Below are 24185 nucleotides of genomic sequence, written 5' to 3'. Positions count from 1 at the left end.
AGAAAGTTAGCTTAGTGTGTAAGCCACGTTTACACAGGCAAATTGATGGATCGTAGTGAAAGAAATATCGATTTTGTACACGTTAACTTATTAACGTGGGTGGTATTAGAGTAATAGTTAAAGAAAAGTGGTGCCGTGCCACCATAGCTCAGTGGTTAGAGCACTGGTCTTGTAAACCAGGGGTCGTGAGTTCGAGTCTCATTGGTGGCTTCTTCTATTTTTAATTTAATTTTTCCATTTAAAACTAAAGAAAAAAATTTCAATACTTATTTAATATCGCATTCGTGTTAAATAAATATTTCTATTTTTATTCTAATGTGTTATTTTAATTCGATAATTGAAGGAAGGAAGTTAATAATAACGAACAATGAAGGAGTATTATTTAGTTTAAATACAATAAAATTGTCTTGTGTATCCGCTCTGGATACATTTATTTTATCATTTTGAATTGCATAAAATAAGCATTAAAAATGCAATGTGTATAAATTAAGTTAAATTTTATATATATTACTGCATAGAGAATGCATCATTTTACTTAATTTATGAATAATGGTAATGATTAATTTTCTGTGATATAAAACTTTATAAAGGGGGGTGGTTTTGATATATTGAAAATCATTAATATTCTGTTCTTTTTGAAAAATATTGATTTATAATTACTTTATCTTCTTCCAAAGAAGATATTTAACATACAGATTAATAACTTTGGGTCAGACAGATAAAGATCTTGGCCTCACAACTACAAAATCCCTGCTGAGAAAAGACATAAATCACAGATGAAATTAGTGACACTTCAATACTTGTTAAGTTTGTCAAAGAGGTGAACACCCAAGGTTGGAGAAATCATCATAAATTTTCTTTACAGTAAATGATGCATTATATGTTATAAAATTGAAATTTTTTTTATTATAAAATAGTGGCATTTAATGGCTTGATTAAAATTACAAATCTCTACAATTGAACCTCTAAACAGCGGCCATTTTTTTAAAAAATATAATAATATAAATGGCTTCATTCCTCCGCAAACCGTTTATTCGTGGGTGGAACAACAAATTTCAGACTAAACCTTAAACACCTGAGTGAACAAATCTGTGATAAAGAAAAACCACCCAAGGAGATACACTCCAGGATTTGACAAGTACAAATTTACAAACCTTGATTGCCTCATTGTCAGTATATATCGATGGTACACACATACTTGTATATAGATCTGTATACAGTATTTGTGTGTGTATATATATATATATAGAAGATTCTTTAGTGTAATAACTGTAGTAGCTTCAAAAAAAAAAATGGCAGCTTACAAACCATTTCGTCCGTGGGATGATCACAGAACTAAGCTGCAATCTCGTACAAATTTAAAAGAATCTTATCGTTGGTTAAAAAGTATACCCGTTAACTTTAAAGTGAAACGTTATGTCTGTTATTTCTGTAATAAAAGCTTCTACAACAAAGGGCAATTGAAAGGGCACTTCAGGATTCATACAGGTATGTAAATACTTTCAACTAATGCTTTATAGTTATCAATATTTAGATTTATATATATATATATATTAGAATTAAGAGGCTTTTTTCTATACCTGCCAGGACAGGTCTATTGGCCAAATTCAAAAATATGCGATTTATATCATTATAAACCACCATAAAGGGCACTTTGGGCACATGCGAAGTAATTTGTTGGAGCACATGGGAATTTTCTTTAGTCTAAATGTGGCAATTGTGGATGTTTATAGTGCCACTACAGGNATATATATTAGAATTAAGAGGCTTTTTTCTATACCTGCCAGGACAGGTATACGGATAATTGATTTATTGTGCAGAGTTTAGAGAAAGGTGAATTAATTAAGGACCGGGGCAACCACAAATTAATATTTCCAAGCATTGTTTTTAGTGCCTTTTCCGTGTCTGAGCCTAATATTATTAGGCCCATATTATTTATCACAATTAGAATTGAGGATACTTCATACGAATAGAGATTTATTTCGGGAAAGAGGCCCCAGAATTAATTACAATTAGTAACACTAACTTGTCAACTTTGCAATGAATCAGGTTCATTTCTAACTGTTCTTTAAACAAAATTTATATACTGTAAATATAAACAAGGCCGGACACAACCTAAACAATGGCTTTGCGTTATGAGTCTATAGCTTATAGCCTGACATTTTTACCTATATCATTATTTAGTGGAGGGAAAGGGCCTCTCATATATTATATCTTAAGGCCATTTCTATTATCTAAATTCATACAAAAGAATGTATAATATATTAGAATTATAATATTTTTTTATTAATTAACTATTTTTGAAGTTCCAGGCCTCATTCTCATAGTTTTTTTAAAGTGACACCACCAAAATAAAGGCTAATTTCTTATAGAAAGTCCTCCGGAAAGATACTCTCCCTTGTATGTGTTGACATGTATTTCATTTAAAATCTCAGAATGAGGTGATGATGTAGAAACGAAATTTGGCATGGTAGTTCGTGCACAAAAGACATTAATGCTATTAAATTTTGGTGATTAAAAGTCGAGGGAGTGAGGAGCGTAGCGTGTCATATCTCGATAGAAGTTAAACATAATGAAGATGTTATTTGTTATTAGCATTTACAATTTTTATGAAACTCATTACTACCTAAAAACTAAGTGTTCTACCATTTTATAGTAATTAAAAATATAAAAAGATTCTCATAACAATAGTCTCATAACATTTCTTGCTGTTAAAAAGTTCTTTTTTAATTAATAGCGAGAAATGTTATGCAACTCTTTGCTGTATTTTGAAATAGTAACTTAACTGTCAGCAATTTTTACGTTTTATTTGATGTCGTATTATAATCTTGTGTCAAGGATGAAGTTTATTTTAATGACAATAATATTTTCTCATTATTTAACATTACAATAATAAAAGAAATTTATTCACAAACTCATTACAATTTCTCTTCAATACAGTTTATTAGTAATTATTATAACTTGATTATTCTATAAGTTAGTATATATAATAATTATTATTTTCTCTACCTTCTTTATATAACTAAAATGCAATTCAATTAATAAAAATAAAAGAAAAATGGCTGAATAAGAGTAATAAATACAAATAGAACAAATACACATACAGTACAGTACATCTGTGTATTATTATTCTAATATAAATCAATATGTAAATTCAATAGCATTAGTTATATTTAACAATTTTATTTACAAATACACAGTTGACCCCCTATAACACTGTTGATTTTTCCGTTTTATATGAATTCAATGTTGTACGAGTCACTTAGATTTTACAAATACGTGTGCCAGGTTGTGAACGGCTCACGTATTTGTATAATCTAAGTGACTCGTACAACATGGAATTCATATAAAACGGAATAATTAACAGTGTTATGGGGGGTCGACTGTATAATTTGCATAAAATCTCTTCCATTCTTCTAATGCCAAGGGCTAGTTAGTTAAACATTTATTCAAATATAAATTAACATAGAAGCATCACATATTTTTTGTATGTCTTCAAGCTATACTCTACTAAAAATTTACATATTTTGTAATAATTATTATTATACAAAGTCTCAATGACGTTGCATTTATAACTCTAACGAATTTTGTAAACAAGCATTGCATCGACGTAATTTTATACACTTAATAAGTATTTTATTTTTAATGACAAGCAATACGTTAATCAACTTGTTTACTTTCAGGCGAGAGACCTTACAGATGTGACCATAAAGATTGTAATAAATCATTTACGAGAAGAGAAGAACTCATACGTCATAAAAGGACACACACAGGACTTCGGCCTTATCCTTGTCACATTTGCAATAAGAGATTCGGTCGAAAGGATCACCTGAAGAAACATACAAAGATTCATTATAAGAAAGAAAATTACGAGGCATGCAAAGATGGAAGTTGCTGTTCTTATTAAAAAAAAAAATCTTATGCAGATTTAATACGAATCCGATTTTAAATCAATAAAATCCATTTGTAATCTAATAGAATATTAAGTTTTCTATGGAGGAACCAAAATGGAGGACTCTATGGATTCCGCCATCTTGTTTTCTCCATCTTGGATCCTTAGGAATGGCAATTAAAAATTAATTATTTGTTTAGATTCATGTAATAAATAATTCAATTCTAATTTGTATTTTTATATAATATTAATTATTAATTAAAACACTTATGTAATAGGAATTACTAATCTGTTTTGGTTTTTATGTAATTTGTTTTTAAATTAAATATATAGACTTATTCTATATTTAAATTATATAATAAATACATTTAAAGATATAAAATAACATTTTATAAAATTAGTCAAATTTAATACTTATAATTTGAATTCATAATTAAAAATATTATATTAATAAAGTGCTATTTATCATTAGAGTTTTATTATTATTATTATTATTATTATTATTTGTTTTGAATATTACAGAGGAATATCAAAATATTTTTTTTAATGTTAATAAATCAAAGTGGACATTTTTTAAACTCTGAATGTTTTGAATTAAATTAATTTTTTTAAATAAAAATAGTATGTTTTCATACCGTAAGATGGCAGCACGGTAAATAAAATGGCTTAACTTCCGCAAAATATATTCTTAAATTTAGTAATTGTAAAAATTTTTTTAAATGTAAAATATTTTTAAAAAAATTAATCCAATTATTATATTAATTAAAATTTAAATTTTTGGACTTTATTTATATTTATATATAGGAAGATATTTTGTACAGTATCTATGTACGAAAATCTTCCTTTACAGTATATAACTTGCATGTATGCATGTATAATATATGTCTATACATGGATAATTATCAGTAAATTGGCAAACTGCAGCAATTACACCACCAGAACCTGATACTGTTTGGCTCCAAGTTTTTTGCTTGTTGCCTACAATCTATAATTCAACAGTTATCCGAGCCCCTTTGTTCGGCGGGGGGTTTCTCCGGGACGACTGCCCGCTCATTGGGTGGATCCAACGCCCTGCGCCGAATCCGCAGTTGGTCGATTACATCCGGATTAAGATACGGATTCCGATTCCGCCCTGCAGGCCCCTTTGGTAGCAGGGCCGCTCTCCGGGGCATATCCCGTTCTTGAGCCGTCCTCCGGTGTCTCCTTTGGGATTTTCGCTTTATCGGCGGCCCTGGAGCCCACTGTCCCGTTGGAAGAACCCCGTCGACCACAAATAAACCAAAAATAGAAATAATATAAACATGAACGATGCACCGGACTGTGTTCTAGTCCCTGGTACGACCATCGTTTCATGTTTTGTTTGTTACACACAAACATTTCTTGCACTTCTCAACTAATTTTTCTATTCCAAAACAATGTAATCCCTTTTCAACCCCCTAAAATCTCCATTTTTATTGTAAAAATCGTCATTTAACCTTCAACAATGCAAAAGACAATAAAAAAAAGCTGAATAAAATCTTCTATTCCACACAAATATATGTATTTTTTACGTGGTAAAGAGGAAGATTGTATACAGTACCAGTAATTTATGTATTTTTCATTCATTTTCAAGACTCTTCTACAGCATCACCAGTAGAAAATATAAGTAATATATGTAAATTCCGTTAAAAAGTGACGATTTTTAAAGAAAAAAAAATACATTAAAACATTATTATTTATAAGTAGCCAAGGGTGGTTGTATGAAAGAGTGTTTGCTTTCTACTAAGAAGTCACAAATCCTGTTCCCATTTGGGATTAGCCTCACCGCTCTCAAAGGCAATTTGTCTTAAGAAATACGACTCAGATTGTTTTACAAGGTGTCCGAATGAATCGCCGACTTAAAAAAAAGCATTAATATAAAGAAATGAATACACGAAAAAGGCCAAATCACGAAAAATAAACTATAGAGGTGCTAAGAATGCAAAAAGTTTATTAGAATAATCGCTTACCTAATCGGTTTTAGGTTGAAAACGTGGACTCTTATACGTTTGCATTACGTACACCACATATCACGGGATCTGTACAATGTATAGAACTTAACTAGTATTAAATTACGAGTACTTAGTATATAATTATACTATATAAGGCTCCTAAATATGTAAGATCTTAGGCAAAAGATGGATAAAACCGCCGAACACAGTAGTTGGGCGCGGGTTCGTGCTGGAGACACGAATTTTCTAAGTTTTCTTCACGTCAACACCTAAATAGGGGCCAGTTTTCCATAGAAAATTCCCCCGGGGAAGTACCCAACTTAGAAAATCGCTCGTGTGTTGCCGTATCCCATCAAAACCAAGCAAAAGAAACCCTTAAAATCGTCACTAGATTCTACCATGTTACATTAATAATAATTAAGTTTAAAATTTAAAAACAATTACTACCTTCTAGTGTTGTTTTCTTAGGGAAAAAAAAAGTAGTAAAAATAGGTTATAATAATTAGTTGAAAGTGTTACAAATTTATTCAATAAAGATTTATTTTACTTTTTATTTTTTTTTCTTGACGTTTCTAGTCTTGGGAAGGATGCAATTCAATCCGATCTTTGTTCTGATTTCCTTACTGTAACAACAAAACGAAATTCTACACTTGACAACACATCTCTAGAGGTTTGGTAAGACGAGGAACTACAAATGTCAACAAATCCTCTTTTATCTGGTAGTGATGGGGGGAGGGTGAAGATGGAGGAAAAAGTTGATTTCTTTCAATCTCAATATTTTTAATAGATGTAAAATTCTTTTAAAATCGAATAAAACTTTAAATAATTTATCTTTCTCCAAGATTAATTTTGTATATAATCAATTCTAAATGTGAAAAATTGCCAGTAAAATACACTAGAAAATAGCTCATCTTTTAACGTTAAATTATTTACTTTAATTTAAATAAACTGTCTGGTTGTCTGTACGGAATTTTGCAGAGTTAGGATAAGAGACTAAATGACTCCTAATCTTATATATGTCTAGATTTATTCACACAGTTGGGGCCTTTGTACTAGGTCTCATTTCATCTTCGTACAAAAAGCTTATGGATGAATCTAGATATAAAGGCCCCATCTGTAAATGAAGTGTTTTTCATTAATATAAATGAAATTCCGAGCTCTTTTTTTATATTTGAGGGGCAATCTAGCTCTCTTTATCCTCATATAATTGGGCCTTCGTAAGAGTTTCTACAGTTATAGTAAACGTTGTACTAATTTCGTAAGATTCAAAATGGCGTACATTTCAATTTCTCTTGTCATAAATACAACGTAAACAACTAGGCCTACATCTTAGGGTCCGGGGTTAGGTTTAGACTCGTAGGCATAAGCTATAACAAGTCTAGGACCTTTCTCTTGATACAAATAAGAGCCCTACCATGTTGTTTTTTTTTTAAATTGATTACTATTAAAAGGGCCTCTTTTATATTATGGTTTAAGGCCATAATATAAAAGAGCCTTTATGTAAGGCCTTGATTATAAATAATAAAAATATTAAATGAATTAATTAGTTGTTTTCCTCTCAAAGTGTCATTGATTACGTCAAGATGTTTTCTGCTTTATCACAATTAAACAAAACTACAAACGATTTAATTTAAATTAAATGTAATTAAGCCAATTAATATAGAATTATTTATAATTAAGTAAAATTTTATATCATTTTAATTAATTTCAGTAAAACATTAATATTTAAATAAAGTGTTTATTGAATTTTACTTTAATCTTTGTTTTGATGAATTTATTAAAAGGATTTATTTATTTTTATTTTTCAGAGTTAATCCCCACTCGTTAATTAAATTACTAATTAATAATATAAGAAGTAAATTGATCATTTTAATTATATTTTCTCTCCTTATTAAATCATGTATGCTCTGAGCGACGCGACGCGTATCCTTCTCACTTGCTCTTTTACTCTTTATTGTGAAACAGAAAGACAATTTATACCCTTTATTATTTTAAAATAAAGAGTAAAAAAATCTAAAAGTAAATTATTATAAAAAAATTGCTTAAGATATTGGTTTTAAAGCTATGGTTACGATATTATGGTCGCTTTCGCTTGGTCGCGAGCGTCGGCGCGACGCGTTAAAATTCAATTATATCTTAAAAAAATTAAAAACAATTTCCGAATATTTCTTTCAAATTGATATATTTTATATCGAAAAGTATTGAAATATTTTAAGATATTTTACAAATCGATTCCACTTTCTTATAGATGTATCGTTTAAACGAGAAGGTTGCGCTACGCGACGTCGCTTCGCGTCGCGTAACCTTCTCGTTAAAACTCCTTTCTTTCATTATTTTGTTTCAGAATTCTTATGACATTTTAAAATTATTTTTTAAATATAATTTATTATTTGTATTTTTTCTAAATAAAAGCTTAAAAAATTTTATTTAATTATACAAGATTTTATCTTTATTAACAGAAAGAGGAAGAGAAAATTCTCATCTTCACTCCCTTCTCCCCCTCTTTGATCTCTGATTAGTCGAATTTATAGTGCCCTATCCTTTTCTAAAAGCCATCAAAATGTATGAATAAAATCAATAAAGCAAATAAAACAAAATTTTAATTAAATTTTGGGGCCTTCCTCTATGTCCGGGTCTCTATATCCTGATCCAGATACAGAGGGGAGGGGCCCTAAAATTTCCAGCGTAGATATTTTAAGTTAATAAATTAATTAGAACCTTCCATTTGTTAAATATTTTACAAGAATTTCGTCACAGTTCATCACTTCACTGCGAAACTTCTATATGTTAGTGTGAAGAATTTACAATATTTTAATAATAATTTACGTATCCAAACGGGTATATTTATTTCTACAGTGAGAAGTATCGATTACGACAGTAAATAGCACGTAAAAGGAGGGAATGTATAAGAAAATAACATGTTTATCTTTTCCTTAAATGATCCTTTCGTACACAATTAAGAACCATTACTCACAACCATTACCATTTAATCATTTTTAATGAATTAAATAAAGAAAACTTAAATCCACTCATTTACTTATCTGTTCAAACAAGGTTTTCGGATATAAATTTTCCAGATAAGATCAAAAGTAATCAAGAATCTTACTTCAAAAGACATCATTTCTTTAATGAAAACATCACTCTACCCCTCTCTTCACAGTCCAATACACTTTACAAAAATTTGATTTTAAAAATATATATATATATATACTGTATTTTTTATTTTTTAAATTAAATTAAATTTAATTTTTATATATATATAACTAATACACGTGAAGTATGTTTGATCTCTTATTAGCGTAAAATTCTCGAGGGAGATTGATAGAAACGTGATAAATTTATTCAACCGATGGGAATTGCATTCAAGCTTACATATTGACATAGGATAGACGACCAAGTTCCTATTGGTAGATGATATGAAAAGATTTGCTATGCTTTGTATCAATAATAGCACACCATTTGAGTTTAAAGCGCGATTTGTATTATACAATTTTTTTTTAAATGGATATTCAATATTTTTCTAAACTTTAAACTGTTTACTCGATTTATTAAAGTGATAATTCTGTTTTAAATTAATTCATTCTTTTAATAATAGAGAAGATTGCGGCCGAAGTTTTCATTTCTAAAACGTGAACGTCGAACGTCGAACGTGAACGTGAACGTCGAACGTCGAGCGCCGCTTAATTAAGAAAGCGGCGCTCGACGTTCGACGTTCACGTTTTAGAAATGAAAACTTCGGCCGCAATCTTCGCTATTAATTAACTGATTTATAATTGAATGTATGCTTTTTTATTATTATTAATTCTTGCTTAATTAATGTATCTTCTGAGTGACAAATTTCTATAGAATATCATTTGATTATACATTTAATTTTACACGGTTTTAATTCAAATATATATATATACAATTTTACAAAATTAAAAATAATATTTAAGCGGTATATTTAAAAATTAATCTAAACGTAATCTATTTAAGAAAATGCCGCCTATTCTTAAAAGTTAAAACATCGTTATCTCATACGAACCAAGGAGATTTCTTTAAACAAATATTTGTATTAACGATCGAGTGTTAAATAAATAATATTAAAAACGAAAAAATATATATATTTATATAATATTAAGTTATTACAAAAATATTTAGTTAAGGATTTAAAACGAAATTTTACATTATATTTTTACTATTTATTCATCTCTTCTTCGCATATTAAGTACCTAATTCTTATAATGTTTTCATTCGAAACACTTAGAAATTCAAACAGAAAAAGAAAAAAATAATTATACATAATCTGAAGAAGATTTTTAAATTCCTGTAGCAAATTACCGAATTTTTATTACTCATTTTTTTTTTTTTTTTAATTTAACTGAAGGAAAGTGGAGGAAGGAGAAGAAGAAGAAGAAGAAGAAGAAGAAGAAGAAGAAGAAGGAAAAAAAATAAAGACGAAGAGACTATTAGAAAGCGGCATTAACATTAGAGAGATTTGTAAATAAGATTTAAATAGAAGAAACAAAATTATATGTTGGAATAAAAGAAGATGTTTTAAAGATTTATTTTTCTCTTGTCGACTTTTATCTCTGTTTTCGGTAGAAGAATCCACTCTTGTAATGTTTGTTTCGGTAAAAGAAGTAACCAAAGACGATAACAAACCACTGATTACCTGTCAAGTCTCAACGATTTTGGAATGCTCCTGTTTAGAAGTGGAATTACTGTCAGATATCACAAGTACTTAGATCAACAGTGAGTTAGACTCTGTTAGTTTTGTCGTAAGCTCTACCGTATAAAGACATATTTACTGATTAGATAAATATTGTTTAAGTTGAAAAATTTACTCTCTGTATATTTTATATTATTCGAAAATATATTCTAATGTTAATAATACCTTTCTCTTTATTTTTCTTAAATGGCTTTCTACTTTGGACGTCGAGTCGCCGTTATCGTATGAAACTGGTCTTGCTGATTTGACATTGATAAATTATAATAATGTCATCGAATTTTGTCACGAAATAATTCTTCTAATAAGTGAAATTACAAGCCAATAACTAAATAATATTAAATTCTAAATAATTATATTTTTTATTGACTATTTTTCTACTTTGTAATGTACTTGTACAGACCCTTCGAATACACTTTTACACCTTAAAAAAAAAAAAGCTTTTAATTAATATTTAAAAATTTAATTAGCAATTTAATAAAATATTTAATGTATTTATTATATTTTTTTTTAATTAAAATATATATTTTTAAATTGATAATCTTTATTGTATTGCCTACTCTAACGTATCTCTTTGATCAAAGCGATGTCAATTCATATAATTAGTTTGATTTAATATAAATTTAATTAATACTTACGTCGTATAAATATAATTAAGTTTAATTTAAAATGTATACATTAAATATATTTTTTTAATTATTAAAAAAATATAAGCAANTATGTCTGTTATTTCTGTAATAAAAGCTTCTACAACAAAGGGCAATTGAAAGGGCACTTCAGGATTCATACAGGTATGTAAATACTTTCAACTAATGCTTTATAGTTATCAATATTTAGATTTATATAGGGCCTATATATATATATATATGAGAGAGAGAGAGAGGGAGAAACACAGGTTTAAATATTTAAGTGCAGCAACCCACTCAAATTTTTTTCGATACTTGTATGCGTTATCGATAGAAAAAATCTCTTAAAGCTGAATTGAAAGTATATATTGATATACGAGCATTAAATTTTTGATATAATCTTCCCTTCTTATGTATTATCGTAACGAAAGAACATCCCTTATTTAAATCACGTGATTAAGAAATAGTAAAAATCGCTAGATTTGCCTCAAATCAAACCATTAAATAACCGCTTAATGTCAAAGTCATCACGCCTATCGGCGATACGTCACCTAATCCTGTCATGTTACGCCCTGACAGGATATTTATCAAGAGAATATATCGTAAAAATCTTCCATAACCTGTCCTATGAGAGGTCGTTTACCAATTGGAACAATTCTTTAGCATGCTGAGATTTTTTTTCTTCATTTTTTTTGCTCGCTTCTCTCTTTCTCTCTCTCTGTTCCTTTTTTCCTATCAGCGATATGAAGACGTGATGTTCGAGATGACGTTTATTTACAGGATACGCCATTGGTTGCTTCTTAGCGAATCCTGGGATACTACACGAATGATTGTAGGAGTTTTTAGTCAACAAATAGTTCATAAATCTATCAAGTGTGAGACAGGTAAGATTTATATGTCTAGTTTTTAAAAATCTAAAAAGAGATATTGTCGTTGCCATTAACTAATTGTCACCTTTACGACTAACTTTGTCGATTTATATAGTTTAATATTATCTAAAAATCCTTAAAAATTTATCAATTATTTATTTAATTTTTGACCCGTTTAGAAATGCTATAATAGTTTTTATTGTGTTACAAAACTAGAGACTTATTATATTTTCTTCTATTCTTCTATCGAACCCACCTGTTCAAACTTAACCCGGATTATCTCTTAAGTATCGGTTAATCTTATACTCTTAAACTTATATAAAGCTATAAAAGTATAAAATAAATATAGCAGAAGCTCTAATATATATTTATTTATACATAAAAATATATTACAATGCTCTTGTTTATATTTAGAATCTATACTTTGGTTTACTTTACAATGGTCTACCACAGAACCGTAAATCTTGGTTAGTATGGCACGTTATGTGTTAAGCTCCGTAAAGCCAAAAACAATACTTTAGAATGATCCCATTTTACGATTAGGATCATTACAGTGCTTCGTAGTAGCTATTATGGGATGTTATTTTTTTATATCTTCAATATCTTAGTATTAGAATTGCTGTAGTATCTTTCAGTAATACATAAGAATTGATATCATGGCTATAAATGTAAATAATTATAAGAAAATTGTACTTATTATTATAGTAGTAATGCTTAAGAATGTCTTCTATAACTGTAATAAATTATTACAGCTATAATTATGATAATAATGCATGAGAATTGCTCCTATATCTAAATTATATTGTCATACTAGTAACTTTCATGCTTTGCTACTGAACGTTGTACTTTATAGTAGTATTATACTGTACAGTACGGTAAGAACACTATACAGTATACAATAAGAACAGTATATAGTCACAATACAGAACACAGTCGACTCCCTTATAACACTGTTGATTTTTCCGTTTTGTATGAATTCCATGTTGTACGAGTCACTTAGATTTTACAAACACATGTGCCGGGCTGTGAACGGCTCACGTATTTGTAAAATCTAAGTGACTCGTACAACATGGAATTCATATAAAACGGAAAAATCAACAGTGTTATAGGGGGGGGTCATATTAAGACCACTACTAAACACTACAGTTAGAATGCTATATACAGTAAAACATTTGTAAAAGTACAATGATATGTATGTATAAATGAGCACCCAACTTTATAATTGTTATAAAGTTTGGAGAATGTACTTTTACTTTAAAAAATAGCCTTCTATTCATTGTATACGAGGAGATTTTATAAAGAAATTTAAATGGATCTTAATTAAAAATTAGAATAGTTCATTACTTTAAAAATAATTAAAAATGAAAAAGTTTTAAGTCACCCTTTCACTTATTTAATGTCCACCAAGCAGCAGCAGCAGCAGCAGCAGCAACAACAACAAATCCGTATAATCTCTTTAATTAGGACTTGATAGTTAATTTTTAATAAATTAAAAGCGAATTAAAGGAAGAAAGATTCTTTAAACATCGAATGTTGGATAATCAAAAAGATAGGAGGAAAATAAAATTAAAAATAAAAAAAAACCCCACCCGCTTCATTAATTTGTAATTCATAGAATTTAATTATTCAACAAAAAGAATTTATGCTTACAGTTTGAATAATTAATAAGTTACTTTTTAAGAACGGAATTAAGTTTGATCAGTTAATTGAGTAGAATTGTGTTATTAAATTGTGTTAATAAGATTAATCGAGTATTTCTTAGTTGATAATGATTATAGTAGTCAGTGGCATTCGAAATAAATGCTATTGAATGTATAATGGAATGTTAAATGCCAATGCTCTATACCTTTATAAATCTATTAAATTTATAAAGTTTTACGCTACCAAAACTGTTAGTAATTTATTGTAAACAAATTATAACTTTATATTTAAAATTTTATTGCTTTATAGCAATAATATAAAAGCTATAATACCAGTCGACCACCCCTATAACACTGTTGATTATTCCGTTTTATATGAATTCCATGTTGTACGAGTCACTTAATTTTACAAATACGTGTGCCGGGCTGTGAACGGTTCACGTATTTGTAAAATCTAAGTAACTCGTACAACATGGAATTCATATAAAACGGAATAATCAACAGTGTTATAGGGGGGGTCGACTGTTACTGGCTAGAAACCTTAAATAAAAAGGCATAGAAGGCCAGAAAAATTTCCACGATATTTTATTAATTAATACTATTTTATTTATATATTTTTATGACTTTCAGAGAAAGGTAAAGCTCTAGGGCCTTTTATCTCACTTCTCTCTCGTATGCTACTGACAATAGAAATTAATATTGATCAGGAAGAATTGTTTAACGATTCAATATAGAAGAACCAAATGGATACTTTTCTTATATAAATAGAGGAGAATGGAACAAATCTAGGTTATTGCCGACATTTTGCTAATGAAAATAGTTAATAATGCTTTTTTATACGATCCATTCTTCTCGTATTTATTATAGAAATTGGAGTCGATCCCAAAGGCGATATTTTTACCAGCTTATTCTCACATGATTTACGTCAGATGGAAAGCATAAAAATCTTTAACATTTATGCAAATTTGTAAGAAAAATGTGTCTGTCTAAACGCTTTATAAGTTATTTTACCTTTTTTTATATGCTTCTATATAAATGTATAGCTAGAGGATAGACGTGAGAACACTCAGAACATGTTTACAGGCAAGTCATCAGTTTAAAAATGTATAAGTTGGATCGTGCGATGAAAATATATCAATTTTGTTTTGTTTGACTTTCTTTTCCTGTTTTGATTCTTACAGATTTATGAGCGATCAAACAGAAAAAAATAAATAATAATAATAATAATTCTTTAGTTATTATTATTATTATTATTATTATTTAATTAAGAATCTAAATTACATTATTTATTTAAAGTAACAAACCAGTTTATTCGTTATATTACAAATACAAGACGCTGGAATGACGTTTTTTAAATTTCGCTGACGTCATTATTAACGGTTGCTTTTATAGGCTAATTTAAATTTTTAAAAAATATATTATTGGCATTTAAATAATTTTAATTAAAATATCAAATACACGACGATAATAATTTATTTATTACGTTAGATAATGAGGTATGATTTTAAAACTTCGTTTAACTAATACTTAATTGTAAATTTATTAAATTTCAATTAAGATATTTAATTCAATAGTAATTAAAATTGTATTTAAACGTCTATTAATTATTTTGGCCTGCTGTCGTGACGTAAAGGATATTTAATTAAAAGTTTTAAAACGGTAGAAGAAGAAGAAGATAGAAGATAATTTATTATAAAATAAAAATTATGGACTGGTCGAAAGCTTTTTCCTATTGATATATATTATTGTCTTTGCTTGATTCTAGAGTTGAAAGGTCATAAAACTTTAGTGTTTTGACAGGTGGAAAATACGAAAGTTCGGTTACAAAATTTGACATGTTGTTTGTAAATTCTCATCGCTAGGTGGCGACAATGTTTGATGGGGGTTAGTGATTTATTTCCATACGATAAACACGCTGGAAGACGAAAGAAGCGATAGATTTTGCGTGGTTTTTTTTAGGTTTAATTTTAATATAATTTTTCAAACTTTTATCGATGAGTAATTGCGTTTTGCTTCTAAAATCAGTTGCAAAAAAGTGGGAGACATGCCAAAGGGGGGGCGGATTTCTATGGAAAATTGTCCCCTTTTTAGGTGTTATATACGTGAAAAAAACCCTAGAAAACACAACATAGTCGCGGGTAACCTTTCTCTAATTTTAAGCCATTTATTTTATATTTTTCTGTGTTTTTCTCTGATATAATTTGCGAGTTTTAAGATAAAATTTCAGTAGTAAATTGAAAAGTGTGTTAAAACAATACATTGTTTTTTTAATTGTAAAATTTAATTTTATACAAAATAGAGCAAAGAATTTAACAGCAGATGTGTGTACTGAAATATCCCAAGGTTTTCTTGTATAAAAATACAAAAGGAACGATTATTCTAGGCGTCAAAAGAGTTTTCCAAGGGCCCCCTTTACTTTAAAGGAGCTCATCTTTTCACGTGTGAGATCCTTAAGTAAAGTATACTGGGAAAGTGGACCGGAGTTCTATTGACTAAATTCACACTGACAGGTGAAAGCATAATTCACCTGTCTACAGGAAACAATTAGAGGACCCGAGATGCACCCCCGCATTCACTAAAACTTCTATTCAGACGTGTCCAAGCTATGCCCCGGGCTAGTAAACCTTTTGTTTGTTTTGGTCAAACTGAATTCTGCCCTTTTGTATTGAAAAAATAACCAAATAATGACCTTCACCCTCCATATATCACGTGGAAGGACTACCGATTCTACGTATATATACGTGAGAAATTGTCAAAGAGAAATAATATACAAGAGAAAAACTTTTAGTTTCAGAATTTAGCCGCTAGGTGGTATCACAGTGTGTTGTATTGATGAAGTAGAGAAGACACTACGAAGAAAGTTTTCAATTATTTTCGATTTTAAATAATAAATTTGATGGTAAGTTTGCATTATTTAATTCATTTCAATTATATTTTTTTATTTAAAGTTAATCGAAGCATTATATTTTTATATTTCCAAGTATATTCTAACTGTACGAGGTGTTAGAAAGTCACGTGGCGTAATTTTTAAATTTAAATTTTTGAATTATACACACGTATTTGTAAAATCTAAGTAACTCGTACAACATGGAATTCATATAAAACGGAATAACCAACAGTGTTATAGGGGGGGTCGACTGTTACTGGCTAGAAACCTTAAATAAAAAGGCATAGAAGGCCAGAAAAATTTCCACGATATTTTATTAATTAATACTATTTTATTTATATATTTTTATGACTTTCAGAGAAAGGTAAAGCTCTAGGGCCTTTTATCTCACTTCTCTCTCGTATGCTACTGACAATAGAAATTAATATTGATCAGGAAGAATTGTTTAACGATTCAATATAGAAGAACCAAATGGATACTTTTCTTATATAAATAGAGGAGAATGGAACAAATCTAGGTTATTGCCGACATTTTGCTAATGAAAATAGTTAATAATGCTTTTTTATACGATCCATTCTTCTCGTATTTATTATAGAAATTGGAGTCGATCCCAAAGGCGATATTTTTACCAGCTTATTCTCACATGATTTACGTCAGATGNAGTACAACAGTCGACTCCCCTATAACACTGTTGATTATTCCGTTTTATATGAATTACATATTGTACGAGTCACTTAGATTTTACAAATACATGTGCCGGGCTGTGAACGGCTCATAATCAACAGTGTTATAGGGGGGTCGACTGTACGTTTAACATAATACTCATTAAATTATACAAGAAGCATTTCACTAGTAAATAGCGTAGTATGAAAACAATTTTAGTCCATCATTAAACGATTAAAATAATTCCAGATCCTCCCCGAATTCGCCTAAAAAGTATACTAATATATGGCGTCAAAGGAAAAGAAGTACAGTTAAGGTGCCCAGTTGATGCCGATGGACAGGATTATTTTTACGAATGGCAGAAGGATAAAGAAACATACGATGCTATCGAACGTGATTTAAATTATAAAGTAACTCGAAAAGGTGTGTTGAAAATTAAGCAAGCGGAGAAACAAGATGGAGGCGAATGGACGTGTAGAGTTACCAACGGATTTGGTAGTGTTGAAGCCATTGTTTATTTAGAAATTATCGGTAAGTTTAAGGTTATAAATTGATATTATTCGTAGTTCATTTTATGAATAATCAGATTAAATTCTTATATATATATCAAGAGGAAAAAGAATTACCTATGTTTTCGCAAAATAGTCAGATAGAAAATGATTATCCTGAAGTCCATCATAAGAAGTATCATTTTGGAAGTAAGTATATCAATATACTGTAACATTTTAAAGTTTGTATTAACTTGCAAATAATTATAATAATAGTAAATTGTATTACTAATAGTATAAAAAGTAAATCCATTGATTTTAAGAAGTATTATTTGAATATTATAAAAATATGAATGCATTAACTTGAGTATGTGATGAATGAATATGCAAACACATTAAACTAGAATGAAATCATAACGGTTATTTACAGTTTTAACTGAAGTTTTATGCTGATTAACGACAGTTAATCAGCATAAAACTGTGCTGATAGTTAATTAATTATAATAACTGTTATTTAAAATTTATACCGACGAATCCCTCGAGCAAGTTACTTACTTAACCCCACTTAAAAAAAGTTAGAAAATAAATAACCAACATTAAATTCGAGAGAACCGTTTCATTCATATTTAAGCATTGATATGAAATGCAAATTTGCTACAGTATCGAAGACCTCGGCTTTTGATTAAGTTGCCAAGGATATAGCCTATATATTTCCTTTTCCTTTTTACATATTTAATAAAATATTCCGCGTTAGATTTTTCTTCCTTTTTTTCATAACGCCTAATTTTATTTAAACGACATATTGATTTAGTCGGCGAGAACAAATCCGATTTCAAGAAAATAAAACTCGATATGTCTAGACTCTATATTGACAACAGAAATAATATTACATATAAACACTAGAGTGAAAGGATATCTTTTAAAATAAGTAATTGCAAGTTATTTAATAAATGTTTTCTAGATAAAATAAGGGATTCTTTATCGAGTTTTATAAGGAATATCAAGAAAAATTATCATAATAACTCTCTCTCTCTCTCTCTGTGTGTGTGTTCAGTTGATCCATTTGTATGTGACAATGCATTTTAATAAATGAAATTTAAGAAACTTTTTAACCTTTAAATATTGCATTACAATTTAAAATATTTTCTATTGATTTGCTAGCAAATAAAAATTGCTTAACGACCAAAAAAAAAAAAAAAAACACTTTTAAAATATTTATAGTTTCAGAACATTATAAAAAATTTAAAGCCATACTATAGAAAATGAATTGTTTGAAAAACTACCTTACATAATACACACATCAGCCTATTGAATTTTCGATTCTGGATTGCATTAAAGAATTAATTTGATGTCACAGAACGACGTGCAATTAGAAAAGGATATAAAATTTTATTATTTTAAACGAATCTTTTCATGCATACTAATGGACGAAACTTTATTTTACGAACTACTAAAACTTTTAGAGAATTATAGATTTTTTTAACTGAATGAAATACTTTATATAACTACACATACATCAGATAATTCTATTCCAAAAATTACTTTTAAATATCTTAATTTATATACATATAAGTTATAGGGTGGCCCAAAAGTCAGTTAACCATTTAAAAGATTAAATTAACTCAAATAGGTCTACTTATTTATTTACAAAATGTACAGAAATTTGAACTAAATAGACTGGAGATTGAATACTATAGGCCTATATTATCGTTTAAACGCATGAATTATCGTAAAATAATTCAACGCGTAGCAGAAACATTGTGTTATTTAAAAAATATACTGTGTTCTTATTATAAAGCATGTGCCAATCGGACTTTATCATCGCCTATCAATAACTGTTACAGGTATTTAAAGTTCAACTCAAAATACGGTAGCGCTGATAAAAATCAAAATGGCGGACATACATACGGAGAAGCGGCATTGTGTGTTTATGGTGTGGCATTATTTACAATTGAAATCTTTCAAAACTGTGTAGAAAGAGAACTTCGTGGAGCACACGTGACATCTAAGGTAACAATTTTGGCTAACTTTTATATATTTAACACTGTTGGAATGATTCAAAATCAGTGTCGTAAAAAATGTTTACGGTTGTGCTTTAAGTATCTGTAACAGTTATTTATTTACTTTGATAAATAAAACAATTATTAACGTTTCATCCTTCTGGCATCTCCAGTATTTAAGTATTACATACGAAGATGCCAGGTAAGAATTGTCAAAGAAATTAAATATAATTTGAATTAATAAACATAGACTTCCTACTGCAGCTAAACACGGCATATAAATCAAGAATAACTTATGTCAGTACTTTCTAATATATACGTGTTATGCTGGCGGCCATATTTTATCGCGACTCCAGGAGGTCGACAGAAGAGTTATATGTAAAAAGTATAAATGTATTCATTTGGATATTGTTAGTCGTTACATCTATAGATAATATAGAGAGAACTATGCACAGAATTATATATTTAAATTTTTATATATACATGCTGAATATACGTTGGCAATTATGTAAAATGATTAAATGAATATATATTTATTATTTTATTGAGAAAAAAGAAAGTAGATCCTGAACTAAAAATTCTAATAAAATTTATTTGATTTTTGTTTCAGAATTTATTGGATCCGTTTTTCAATCGTGTCCTGGTATTCTCCTTCTCACACGTATACATATTTTTATAGACAAACCTTTTGATCACTTGCATACTAAAAAGAGATCAAAAGGTTTTGAGGCAGTTTTTACATGTAAATTTTTCGATTTCTATCTGATTTTGGTAGCGTACTGTTACTTTTTACATGCAAAATATATTATTTTCATGCCGAAAACAGTACAGAAAGCCGATACTTTTTTATTATTTTATAAATTATAAAATTCTGAAGGAATATATAAAAATGACTACTAAAAGACATTAAAGTGTTTTTATATATTTATTTTTTACGAGTTAAAAACTAAATATATTTAATTTCTTACATACTTTCCAATCACAATTAACACTAGCAGAGTTTAAGTTATATTTGAGGCTCTCTTCCCTGCCTACCATTATGTAAATTTATTACATGTTATATTCTCTTATATAATATGTATATAGTGTAATAACACACCCACACATATATACAATTATAGATTATTTTTATATAAATATTTTGTAAGTTTATTTTTAAAATGAAACTACTAATAATCAAGTAGGTGTGTACACCCCCTATAACACTGTTGATTTTTCCGTTTTATATGAATTCCACGTTGTACGAGTCACTTAGATTTTACAAATACGTGAGCCGTTCACATTCTGGCACATGTGTTTGTAAAATCTAAGTGACTCGTACAACGTGGAATTCATATAAAACGGAAAAATCAACAGTGTTATAGGGGGTGTACACACCTACTTGATTATTAGTAGTTTCATTTTAAAAATAAACTTACAAAATATTTATATAAAAATAATCTATAATTGTATATATGTGTGGGTGTGTTATTACACTATATACATATTATATAAGAGAATATAACATGTAATAAATTTACATAATGGTAGGCAGGGAAGAGAGCCTCAAATATAACTTAAACTCTGCTAGTGTTAATTGTGATTGGAAAGTATGTAAGAAATTAAATATATTTAGTTTTTAACTCGTAAAAAATAAATATATAAAAACACTTTAATGTCTTTTAGTAGTCATTTTTATATATTCCTTCAGAATTTTATAATTTATAAAATAATAAAAAAGTATCGGCTTTCTGTACTGTTTTCGGCATGAAAATAATATATTTTGCATGTAAAAAGTAACAGTACGCTACCAAAATCAGATAGAAATCGAAAAATTTACATGTAAAAACTGCCTCAAAACCTTTTGATCTCTTTTTAGTATGCAAGTGATCAAAAGGTTTGTCTATAAAAATATGTATACGTGTGAGAAGGAGAATACCAGGACACGATTGAAAAACGGATCCAATAAATTCTGAAACAAAAATCAAATAAATTTTATTAGAATTTTTAGTTCAGGATCTACTTTCTTTTTTCTCAATAAAATAATAAATATATATTCATTTAATCATTTTACATAATTGCCAACGTATATTCAGCATGTATATATAAAAATTTAAATATATAATTCTGTGCATAGTTCTCTCTATATTATCTATAGATGTAACGACTAACAATATCCAAATGAATACATTTATACTTTTTACATATAACTCTTCTGTCGACCTCCTGGAGTCGCGATAAAATATGGCCGCCAGCATAACACGTATATATTAGAAAGTACTGACATAAGTTATTCTTGATTTATATGCCGTGTTTAGCTGCAGTAGGAAGTCTATGTTTATTAATTCAAATTATATNGTGTAATTGAGGATTGCATTAATTAAAGATGTCCTCCTCCATCTCCATGCTGTAAAATCTGATCTGTACAGCATACTCGATGGCGGAACCAAAGTAATCTGCGTACAGTTGTAATACGTGCGAAATTTTTTATACAGTCAGATTGGGAACGTGGAGGTGGTAATGTCATGCCTAAACGGAATTACTTATATGTATAAAATATTGCCTTGGTATTAGGTATCGCCATAAGAAAAAGTCACGGGTTCAGATCTGTTGATGTTAAAAACGATCCACTAATCACTATTGGCGAGGCGCGAACCCACGACCAATTAATTATCAGTGTTGTGTTAGCAACAGCAGCGCCAAATTTCGCCTTAGCGGCCTAATTTTAAAGTAAAACTTTTCCCTAAAGTCGAAATCTGCATACTGGACTGTACTGTACTGTACTTATACCAAATTTGCTTGTGATTTGTGCAATGGTATTTTTCCTGCAGAGCTCAGAACACGTACAGTACTCTTTAATTACGATCACCCTGTACAGTACTGTACATAAATACTGGTAACTTTAGTTATTAATCAACAAAAACTTTTTATGATAATTTTAAAAATTACATTTATACCTTATATTGTTCTCTACCTAATTTATTATTGTAAATAATGCATCAAATCATTGTATTTTATAGAACCGTACTTATACTTCTGGGGCCCCCTCTTTAAAGACACCGAAGTCCAAAAGACAATTCTCACTGTAAGGGGCCCCAAAGTATCTGTGTATGTTTTCATTGTATAAAATTTATAAAGTTAACTTTAATTGAGAGCCTCAAGCTGGCATCTAATACCTGTTTAAGTAGGCCCTAATTAATTAAAAATCACTCATTGACATCTTTTTTTTACATCGTTTAGGTAAACCAAGGTGGTTGGATTTATATAAATTCGATTCTACTGACAAACCTGCGGGCAGTACGGCCATTTTGAAATGTAAAGCGGCAGCAAAACCTGAGCCTAGCATTACGTGGTATAAAAATGGTAAAATTTTAGAGCACGGGCCTAGAATAAAAATACACGGATATAAACTTTTAATAGAAAGTCTAAGAGAAACGGATAGTGGTGTTTATACTTGTATTGTTTTCAATCTTCACGGATCCATTCAGAGAAATTTTACGTTAGACGTCATCGGTAGGCATTTCTTTTTTACATTTTTTAATGTATGTACATACATTTTCTACATATTTATTTATGTACGCAGGTATAGTCAACGAAGAGCCCGTAATAACAGGAAATCATCTAGTCAACACAACGGTATTTTTTAACGAAACGGCAACTTTTCGGTGCAACGTAAAGAGTAAAGTCCGTCCAATAATAAAGGTAATTACGTCTATGCACCTTAACATAATCGAGTGTACTTAAATTCTAAGCGTAACGTTTACTTAACAGTGGCTGAAACAAGTAACATCTAACGATAACAAGAACGGGCAGCCAACTTTTAAAGTGAACAACGAATCGTACATAGTCCTGAAATCCTCCGAACACGTTAAACAGGAGAACGACTCCTACTTAAACAAATTAATTATAAGGAATGCCAATATGAAACATGCCGGAAAGTATGTCTGCTGGGCAGCCAACATTCAGGGATATAACTTTAAAAGTGCCTCTCTGTCTGTCATAGGTGAGTAGGTGTTTTTTAATTGTTATCTGATTAGAGGTGTAACGTCACGTGAGTTAACTATTGTTTCTTTTGTTAGAACCGCCTAGTCAAATGGAGCCCAAAAGTGAAAGGTTAACCAGCGATATAGTTATTGTTATTATTGTTGTTGCTATAGTAGTTACGGTGTTTAACGTAGTTCTTTTTGCTCTTTACGGAATATCCCGTTGCAGAACAAATCGCAATTCATCTTACAAGCGTTAAAACATTGTTTTTTAAGTCATTTTATTCTCGCTCATCCATTTGTAATTATAGCATTTTTTTTTTAATTATTATTGGAATTCTGTTTTAGAGTGAAAGCAAAGTTTGCCATTCTGCCAGAAATTTTATTATTATTATTTATTGATGTTTTGTCATGAAGAAAAAAATGTTTTTATATTAAAAATATTTCTTATATATATAAAACTTCTGATGATTTCTTTAG

The 24185-nt window shown here is 29.0% G+C and overlaps 1 protein-coding gene, 1 long non-coding RNA gene and 1 other non-coding gene across 3 annotated transcripts; all 3 read left to right on the top strand.

Annotated features, from left to right (window-relative positions):
* Positions 1-137: 137 nt before the first annotated feature.
* On the top strand, positions 138-210 carry Trnat-ugu. The gene has a single exon. It is a non-coding gene; the product is annotated as a tRNA-Thr (tRNA).
* Positions 211-9579: 9369 nt separating this feature from the next.
* On the top strand, positions 9580-16655 carry LOC111623125. Its single transcript, XR_002756393.1, has 3 exons — positions 9580-9641; positions 11977-12080; positions 16494-16655. It is a non-coding gene; the product is annotated as an uncharacterized LOC111623125 (long non-coding RNA).
* Positions 16656-17487: 832 nt separating this feature from the next.
* LOC111623124 (fibroblast growth factor receptor-like 1) lies at positions 17488-24151 on the top strand. The gene is made up of 6 exons (XM_023365610.1): positions 17488-17786; positions 17867-17953; positions 22963-23235; positions 23306-23424; positions 23494-23725; positions 23802-24151. The coding sequence occupies exons 2-6, from the start codon at positions 17884-17886 to the stop codon at positions 23963-23965; spliced, it is 858 nt and encodes a 285-aa protein (XP_023221378.1). The 5' UTR covers positions 17488-17786; positions 17867-17883; the 3' UTR covers positions 23966-24151.
* Positions 24152-24185: the final 34 nt, after the last annotated feature.

The sequence above is a fragment of the Centruroides sculpturatus genome, unplaced genomic scaffold (genome assembly GCF_000671375.1).
Source record: "Centruroides sculpturatus isolate CEXI.00-Female unplaced genomic scaffold, Cexi_2.0 scaffold136, whole genome shotgun sequence".
In the NCBI taxonomy this organism is placed as follows: domain Eukaryota; kingdom Metazoa; phylum Arthropoda; class Arachnida; order Scorpiones; family Buthidae; genus Centruroides; species Centruroides sculpturatus.
The sequence above is the reverse complement of the archived record's forward strand: the minus strand, read 5'-3'. Positions and strand labels throughout refer to the sequence as shown.